Raw genomic sequence first — 9742 nt, forward strand, 5'->3', positions numbered from 1 at the left:
CCTGTGCTCAGCACCCGGCCCAGCCGTGTCTCAGTGCCAGTGTCTGTGCCCTCAGTCCCTGCCAGGGCTTTCCATGGCAGGGGCCAGGACAGGTGACCCAGGTGTCACCCCCAGTGAGGGCTGCCATGGAAACAGTGCCAGCACTGCCCCTTTCTGGCTGAGCTGGCCTTTGGCCCTGGCAGTGCCCTTTGCTGCTGGTTCCTGGTGCCTGAGCGGCCAGCGCGGCACAGGGCAGGTGGCCATGGCACAAGCCCCCAGCCAGGGATCCCCTCTGGCTCTGGGCAATGACACCAGCCCTGAGCAATGGGCTGGCGCGCTGGGGTCGGTGCAGTGTCCATCCAACAGTGTCTTGTAATGGCCCAGTGCAGACTGGGATGATGATCCACCCTCACAGCTGGCCCAGGGCAGCTCTGCAGTGCCCTTCCCCACAGCCTGTCTGCACAGAAGCACTTGCTGGGTGCTCTGCATTTCCCTTCCCTCACTCTTGGGTCTCTCCCACACCTCCCAGCTCGGAGCTTTCAGCTGCAAGGAGTTCAAAGCTGGTCTGTCCGTCAGGAATTGGTCTAATTCTGCCCTGAGCAAACTCTGGATTTGTGTTTATTGCAGAACTTCCTGTGTGTCTAAAATATTCCTTGCAGGTTTCTGCCTTAGGGAAGGGGGAAACTCCTTGGTGGCAGCTTGGGCTTGGCACACACTTGTGGAGGATGTCTGTTTTCAACGGGGAAACTCAGGAGTTTTAGATTGCTTCAAAATATAAAAGAAGATGACCCCTCTTTGGCTGTGTGCAGCCAGTTCTCTGAGCAAAGCAGGTCCCTGGTGACTGAGGAGAGGCAAAATGGGCTTGGGGAATGTGGAGCAAGGTTGTCCACGCTGCGTCAGAGCTCAAGGCACGGCTTCTCTGAGCAGGCCAGTCAATCTCACAAGAGACCCAGGATCAATTTCAATCAGTGAATGCTGCAATCACCTCTTCTGTAAAGAGAAAAATGCACCTATTAAAATAGCAATTTGGATTTTATGGAAGTTTTTAAAATATTTCTCCATAATTAGACAAAAAGAACCACTTAATGAACTGCCCCAGAGCAGAGGGAAATCAAGGAAGAGCCATGGTTGGCCAGGACTTTCCTGTTCCTAATGAGCCCCATGGTGCATTTGGAGCTGAGGCCTGGAACCTCAGGGCCTGAGAGGAGATTGCACAAACCTTTCCAGGAGTCAAAGTCAGACAAAAAATCCGAAGTGTCTCAAAGCATGAATGGGTCCTACTGAGGTCCACCCCCAACACAGGCTCCTCATGGACTCCTTGGAGGAGAGAATTGGAGGCCAGGATGGCGCAAAAAACCTCTCAGAGACTCAGTGTGAGAAAGGAAATTCAAAAGTACCCTTAAAAACCTTGAGTATCTCAAAGCATTAATGAGCCCCACTGAGTGTCCATACAGAGCTTTCAAGCGACTTGTTAAAGCAGATAATTGGGACCATGCTTGCACAAACCTCTCACAGAGTCTGTATCAAAATGGAAACACCAAGTACCTTCAAATAACTGAAGTATCTTGAAGCATTAATGAGCCCCAATGAGTGTTGTTACTGACAAAGCCTCTCCAGGGACTAATTACAGCAGATAATTGGAGGCCATGATTGCACAAACCTCTCAGAGAGTCCAAGGCAAAAGCAAAACCCAAAGTCCTTTGAAAAACCTGCAGTCCCTGGGAGCATTCAGGAGCCCCCAGGGCCATTGCTGAGCAAGGCTCCCCAGGGACTCCTTCCAGCAGATCCTTGAGGCCACTGGGATGTGGGCTAGGGGGGGATGCTGAGGGCAGGACAAGGGGCTGACAGTGCCCAGCCTGGCTGGGGCTGTGCCAGGAGGCCCCAGGGCCTCAGGACAAGGTGTCTCCTCCCAGCCCTTGGTGGCACAGACCCTGCTGTGCCCCAGGCCACCAAGACTTGGCTTCTCTTTGTCCCCACCTGGCATCAGTGCCTCCAGTTCTCTGCTCTGCCTGGGGCCTGGGGACACTTTCTCAGTCGTGTCCCTCAGTGGGACCCATTAAAAGTCCAAGAAAGTTTGGAGTGTGATTCTGCCTTGGAGTTCTGGAGAGGTTTCTTCAGCTGCCTCTCGGGGACTGATGTTCAGGGCCTGAGCACAAAGCCCCAGAGGGTCATTAAAGTCCTTGTGCTGTGTCTGTGCTGCTGAGCTGGGCTGGGCTCCTGGCACAGAGGCAGCTCCTGGTAAGCAAGAAGAGCTTCAAAAGCACATTTCTCTTGATGAGCAGCTCTTCTGCCAGCCCAGCAGGGCTGGGGCACTGCCTGCAGCCAGCCCGGGCACAGCCCAGAGACACAGAGAGCTTCAATCAGTCAGGGCTGGGAAGGTGCTGGGAAGTGCCTGGGGCAGAATCACTGCCAGCCCTTGGCACAGGAACCTCTGGCTGCAGGACAATGCAGCTGCAGCTCCTGGAACCATCTCCTAAAGCTGGAACATCCCAATGCCTGCAGACCCTGTGAGTACATTCTCAGATTCTCTCTTGTGCAGAGCAGCCCGGGGTGCCCAGGGCTGTCCTGCAGAGCAGGCTCCTGCAGCCCAGGGCGCTGTGCTGGGGCAGGGACTCTGCTGCCTGCCAGGGACAGCTCCCAGCCGGCCCGGGGAGCTGCTCCCAGCACTGGGGGACAAGATCGGGGTGGAAGGAGATATCTGGTAAGGTTTGGAAGTTTCTCCTTGTGTGGTGAGGATGCTGCATTGTTCAGGGCTGCTACCAGCATGGCACTGAACTCCAGAATATTTCCAAGTAGATTTATACAGGGAGCACAGCAAGTCAGGGGTGGCATCTAAAGGAAAATACTGCTTTTTTAATCTACAGTTCTGGCTTGCCTGGATGGGAAATTGCACAGAGATATTCATCTCTCAGTTCAAGTGAGAAAAATAAAAACATTTTTTCTCAGATGGTAATTAACCAGGCAGAGAATAAAATCAGCACAGGGCACCTCACAGGCAGCATCAGTGTTGCTTTTCCATCCTCCTCAGAGTTGCTCTGACGTTGCCATCAGAGCCTGCAGAGCCAGAGCTGCCCCTGGGCAGTGCCAGAGCTGGGAGGGGTCTGCAGGGCAGATCTGAGCCCCCAGGGCTGGGCTGGGCTCTGGCAGCACTGGCAGGGCCCAGCCCTGGGCACAGGGAAGCAGCTGCTGGCAGAGACAGCTCCAGGCAGCAGAGCCCTGTTCAGGCAGTGAGGGGAAAGTGTACCCATGCTCTGCTGGGATATTTCAAGTCCTCTCCAAACCCAACTACTGCATGATTACTTTTTCTACAGATCCCCATGTCAAGGCACAGCAAATGTCCAACAGCAGCTCCATCAGCCACTTCCTCCTGCTGGCATTGGCAGACACGCGGCAGCTGCAGCTCCTGCACTTCTGCCTCTTGCTGGGCATCTCCCTGGCTGCCCTCCTGGGCAACGGCCTCATCATCAGCGCCGTAGCCTGCGGCCACCACCTGCACACGCCCATGTTCTTCTTCCTGCTCAACCTGGCCCTCAGCGACCTGGGCTCCATCTGCACCACTGTCCCCAAAGCCATGCACAACTCCCTCTGGGACACCAGGAACATCTCCTACACAGGATGTGCTGCACAGCTATTTTCCTTTCTGTTCTTCATCTCAGCAGAGTATTTCCTGCTGACCATCATGTGCTACGACCGCTACGTGTCCATCTGCAAACCCCTGCACTACGGGACCCTCCTGGGCAGCAGAGCTTGTGCCCACATGGCAGCAGCTGCCTGGGCCAGTGGCTTCCTTAATGCTCTGCTGCACACAGCCAATACATTTTCTCTGCCCCTGTGCCATGGCAATGCCCTGGGCCAGTTCTTCTGTGAAATCCCCCAGATTCTCAAACTCTCCTGCTCACACTCCTACTTCAGGGAACTTGGGCTCATTGTGTTCAGTGCCTCCTTATTATTCGGCTGTTTTGTGTTCATTGTTTTCTCCTATGTGCAGATCTTCAGGGCTGTGCTGAGGATCCCCTCTGAGCAGGGACGGCACAAAGTCTTTTCCACCTGCCTCCCTCACCTGGCTGTGGTCTCCCTCTTCATCAGCACAGTCATGTTTGCCTACCTGAAGCCCTCTTCCATCTCCTCCCCATCCCTGGATCTGGCCCTGTCAGTTCTGTACTCAGTTGTGACTCCAGCCCTGAACCCCCTCATCTACAGCCTGAGGAACCAAGAGCTCAAGGCTGCAGTGTGGAGACTGATGACTGGATGCTTTCAAAAACATTAAACTGCTCATCAATTTTGGCAAATCTTTTGTAATAAAGGTTGTCTTTGATACTTCTTGTTGGTTTGGTTGTTTCATTTTTTTTTTCTTTGTTTTAGTTTTTTCATATTGTCTACAAAGTAGGGTCATTGTTTGTGCCATTTCTCATTTTGTTTCTCTACACATTCACCATGGCCGCAGACTGTGTCACTGAGGGGGTGTTTTCTCAGTGGCTTTAAAGGAATGAAAGGATCTCCCAGCAAAGTTTTCTACAGAGATGCCCTTTTGTTGCCTACTCTGGAGCTGCAGCAGCAATGTCTGTGTGCAGAGTTGGGGGCAGATCAGTGCTGGCACAGCAGCTGTGCCCAGCAGCAGCAGCAGCACTTGGTGTTGGCAGTGCTGCTGCCGTGGCCCTGCCCCGCTGCCCTGGTGGCCCTGGTGTTGCTGCAGGGCCTGAGTGCTCTCGGGGCCGGGCACAGTCCTGGGGGTGGCAGTGCCGGGGCTGCAGCAGGGACAGGCCATGGGCACTGCTGGGGCAGCGCTGACGCCTCAGGCCAGGCCCTGGGGGCTGCAGGCTCCTTGCCCAGGCTCTCTCAAGAACACGGCCAGGCCAATGCTCAGCACAGAAAAGCCCCAGGGTGAGCAGCCCCAGGCTGGCCGTGGGCAGGCTGGGGGCAAACAGCATGGCTGGGGCTGTGCAAGGGCCCTGGGGGAGACGGGAAGGAGCAGCAGAGCAGGGGCTGATCCATCCCCAGTGCGCTGCACAGCCCAGGACAGCGTCCCAGAGCGTCCTCATGGAGCTGCCAACAACATCCCCCCTCTGCAGCCCTGGCCTCTCCCCCAGCTCACACAGGTGCCGCATCCTTGCAGGCACAGCCACGGCAGCACTGGCTCAGGAGCCCCTGTTTGCATTGCACAGAGCAGGCAGGAGCACCCCCATGCTGCTGCTGTGGGGACATGAACCTGAGGGAGCAGAAATGCCATCAGCCCCTGGGGCCAGCAAGGGCTGGGGCACACCAGGGAAACCACTCAGCTTTGTCCTGGCCTCTGCAGTCAGCCAGAAAGTTTGTTCCCATCAGCTGGGAGTTTCCTGTGCCTCTGCAGATGCTGTTGCTCAGAGCCAGGGCTGCCTGGCAGCCACCCCCAAACTGCCCTCAGCATTTCCTTTGCTTCACTTTTTCTTCTTTACTCCTAGCAGTACAAATTTCTTCCTATTACCCATCCCTGTCCCCTCCCCTGCAAAAAGCCCATCCCATTTTTTGCTTTCCTCTCTGGCCCCACTCCCCATTTCATTTCCTGACTTGGCACCATGGTAGAATCACTGCTCTGCTCCTGCTGGCCACACCATTCCTGATCCAGGCCAGGAGCCATTGGCCTTCTTGGCCACCTGGCCACACTGCTGCCTCATGTCCAGCCTGCTGTCCATCAGTCCCTGCAGGTCCCTTTCTGCCTGGCTGCTGTCCAGCCACTCTGTCCCCAGCCTGTAGCACTGCAGGGGTTGTTGTGGCCAAAGTGCAGGACCCGGCACTTGGACTTGTTAAACCTTCCTTTCTTGGATTTGGGCCCTGGATCCAGCCTGTCCAGGGCCCTGTGCACAGCCCTCCTACCCTCCAGGAGATCAACACTCACACCCAGCTTCATGTCATCTGCAAAGATGTCCTTGGCTCCATGTGGCCCCTCAGTGTCACAATGGCCCTTTGCTTACACCAGGCCCTGCACTGTCACACTGCTCTCCTTGTTTCAATGAGACCATGCAGAGCAACAATGCTCTCCTTGGTTCCACGGGGCCCCAAAATGTGACAATGCTCTTCTTGGTTCCATGGGGCTTCACAGTGTCTCAATGTTCTCGTTGGTGCCGCAGTTTCACAGTGGCCCCTTGGTTCCATGGGGCCCCAGGGTGTCACAGTGGCCCCATGGTTACATGAGGTCCCACACTGTCACAATGGTGTCTGTGATTCCACAAGTTCCCTCAGTGTCACAATGGACTCCTTGTTTCCACAAGGCCACACAGTGTCACAACTGTCTTCCAGATCCCTTGAGGTCCAATTGTGTCACAGTGGCCCCTTGGTTACACAGGATCCTGCAGTGTCACAATGTCCCCTTGGTTCCATGAGGCCCCGCAGTGTCAGAACGGCCCCTTGGTTCCACTGGGCCCTGGAGTCTCCCAATGGTCTCCTTGGTTTCTCACTGTCAAAATGGTGAAACCCCTTGGTTCCCCAAGGTGCTGCAGTGTCACAATGGCCTCTGTGGTTCCACAAGGACCCAGAGTGTCACAGTGCACTCCCTGGTTCCATTTGGCCCACAGCACCACAATGCACCCCTGGTTCTATGGGGCTGCAGTGTCATCATGGTCCTCTTAGTTCCATGAGGCACTGCAGGGTCACAATGACCCCAGAGTGTCCCAATCATCAGAGAATGACAGAATCAAATTGACTGAAAAAGACCTTTGGGATCCGCAAGTCCCACCAACACCCTGATACTGCCTTGTCACTCAGACCATGCCACTGAGTGCCACTGGAGAGGGACAGTGACTCCGCCACCTTCCCCTTGGCCTGCCCATTCCAATGCCCAATCACCCTTTCTGTGAAGAACTTCCTCCTATTGTCCAGCCTAAACCTCCCCTGGTGCAGCTTAAGGCTGTGTCTTCTTGTCCTGCCCTCCAGCAGATCCACGCTCACACCCAGCTTGGTGCCATCTGCAGTTTGTGAATGGTGGACTCGATCCCCTCACCCAGATCATCAGTGAAGATGTTAAACAGGACCGGGCCCAACACAGATCCCTGGGGGACACCACCAGTGACTGGACTCCAGCTGGGTGCAGCACCATCCCCACCACTCTCTGGGCCCAGCCTCCGGCTAGCTCTTAAATCTCCCAGTGAGCAGAGAACCTGCCCAAGCTGTGAGCTTAAGCTTTTCCAGGGAATGTTGTCAGAGACAGTGTCAAAGGCTTTGCTGAAGTCCAGATAGACATATCCACAGCCATTCCTGCATCCACAGCTTTTCCCACATCCACAGGTGGGTCACCTGGTCATAAAAGGAGACCAGGTTGGTAAGGCAAGACCTGACATCTCCAAATCCACGCTGGCTGGCTCTGATCCCTCGGCCACCCTGTGGGTGCCCTGTGATGGCTCTCAAGGTGATCTGTTCCATAACCTTGCCAGGCACCCAGGTCAGGCTGGCAGGCCTGGAGTTCCCCAGATCCTCCTTCCAGCCCTTCTTGGGGATGGGCTCACAGTGGCACCTCCACTCCTCTGGGACCTCCCTGCTGAGCCAGGACTGATGGTAAATGATGGAGAGCAGTTTGGGGAGCTCATCCACCAGCTCCCTCATCCCCCTAGGATGGATCCCATCCAAACCCATACACCTTTGAGCATCTGAGTGGCTCAGCAGGTCCCCAGCTGCTTCCTCCTGGATTGCAGGGGGCTGTTCTGCTCCCTGTGCCCATCTACCAGCTCAGGAGAACACTTGTCATGAGGGCAGCCTGTCCTAATATTGAAAATTGAGACAAGGTGTTAAGTAGCTCAGCCTTTATCTTTAGTTGCTATATTCTCTACTGCATCCAATAAAGAGTAAAGATTCTCCTTATCCCACATTTTCCTATTAATTTATAGATAGAAACTTTTTCTATTATTTTTCAAAGAAGGTGCCACGTTAAGCTTTAAGTGAGCTTTCACCTCTCTACTTTTCTTTCTGCATAACATAACAACATGCTTAAACATTTTCTAAGTTTCTTGACCATCTATCCAAAGTTGATGCTTCCACTTTTTTCACTGAGTTCCCTCAAAACTCCATGGGTAGCCAGGCCAGGCATTTTCCTCTCTAGCTCTTTTGCCACACTGGGACAGGCTTCTCCTTCCCCCCTTAAGATTACTTTCTTGAAATGTGTCTATCCTTCCCAGACACCTTTGTTCATAAGGGCTGTTTCCCTTAAAAAAATCAGTACCTGATTCAGTACTCCCCAAATCTGCCTCCTAAATAGACCAAAGTCTGCCTTTCCTAATTCCAGTGTGGAAGTTTTGTTGCTGCCCCTCCTTCTTTCACAGAACATTGAAAACTTGATTATTTCATGGTCACTCTGCCCCAGGCAGCCTCCGACCACCACATCTGCCACCAGCCATTCTCTGTTTATGAACAGCAGCAGACAGAGCTTCCCTTGGCAGTGGGAGTATTACCAAAAATTTGGTAAAACAGAAAACCCCTTAACCCCAATGCAGCATTAATAAGCAGCATTCTTTATTCAGCTGCATGCATGGGGGAGAGCTCATCACACAGCCATGCAGGCTGAGTACAGGAAAGTTTCTGTTTATTTTCTGTATTTTGCACACATATTCATTGGTTGTCCTGGACTAAACACACACATGATAATCATTTCCCCAAAATCATTAACAGATTTCCCCTCCCCTTTACCCATGTGTTCTTCTGTCCTGGGGGTCTCTCTGGTGGTCCCTGGTGGTCTGGACCCCAATGTTCCAGTGGGCCTGGCTGAGCTGGCAGGACACTGAGGCTGGTGAACTTCCAGTTCCCCTTCTCACACAACGGGCATTGTGTGGTTTCCATAGGCCTGGGGTTTTAGAGAACAAGCTCCAGGTGTGAGCTCACCTGGTGTAGACAATTGATCATCTGGGAACATGAGGTCACAGAGTGGGCTGTGACATCACAGAGCGTGTTAGGTCAGGTTATCGAGCAGCTATGACATCACAGGTGATCTCTGTGAATTCAGAGATCCAACTGTGACATCACAGAACAGAGGTGTGACATCAGAGAGCAGACTGTGACATCACAGAGCAGGCTGTGACATCCCAGAGGGGCTGTGTGAGGTCACTGGGTTGTTCACTCCGCCCCAGCTCCCCCTCACAGTTTCTCCCAACAACTCCAATGCTGTTCATGCCCAGTGGGGTCCCTGTACCCCAGTATTCCCCCCATCCACCTGGAGCCACAGCCTCCAGCAAAGGATGTTCCACAGGATCCAGCCCAGAGCCTGACATGGGGACAAGGGGCCAGGGCTGTGTGACCAGGACATCAAGGACGTGGATGATCCAGGTCACTGTGGCCTGGTTTGGGTTCCCCAGGGCAGGAAAGATGTCTGGCAGCTGGAGCAGGGTTAGGGAAGGGCCTCCAAGGTGGGGCTGGAGCCCTTGGGCTGTGAGCAGAGGCTGAGGGAGCTGGGCTTGTCCAGCCTGGAGCAGGGAAGGCTGGGGGGCTCCTCATCCCAGCCTGGCAGTGCCAGCCAGGAGGGGATGGAGAACACAGAGCCAGGCTCTTCACCGAGGGGCCTGGTGGGAGACAAAAGCCAATGGGTTGAAGGCAGAAAGAGGAGAGATCAGCCAGGATGGGTGGAGATGAAATGAGTCAGGCTGGTTTCAGCATTTCCTCAACACCAAAAGCAGCCTGACCTCCCTTCTCCATCCATCACTGACAGTTTTGCAAATCAGGAATTGTTCAGAGCTGTTTTACCCCCACACCAGGATGAGCATCCTGATACAAGAATTTAATTGTGTTTATATCTCTCACACACCAACAC

At 54.1% G+C, this 9742-nt stretch overlaps 1 protein-coding gene across 1 annotated transcript; it reads left to right on the forward strand.

The window, feature by feature from the left end:
* The first annotated feature begins 3313 nt into the window (after window positions 1-3313).
* LOC135305806 (olfactory receptor 14J1-like) lies at window positions 3314-4299 on the forward strand. Its single transcript, XM_064429460.1, has one exon. The coding sequence runs from the start codon at window positions 3314-3316 to the stop codon at window positions 4244-4246; it is 933 nt and encodes a 310-aa protein (XP_064285530.1). The 3' UTR covers window positions 4247-4299.
* Window positions 4300-9742: the final 5443 nt, after the last annotated feature.

Source organism: Passer domesticus, chromosome 8, assembly GCF_036417665.1.
Source record: "Passer domesticus isolate bPasDom1 chromosome 8, bPasDom1.hap1, whole genome shotgun sequence".
Lineage (NCBI taxonomy): Eukaryota > Metazoa > Chordata > Aves > Passeriformes > Passeridae > Passer > Passer domesticus.

Bases quoted from the DNA above. Each gene is read 5' to 3' on its own strand.
- LOC135305806 (XM_064429460.1), top strand. From the start codon at position 3,314: ATGTCCAACAGCAGCTCCATCAGCCACTTCCTCCTGCTGGCATTGGCA.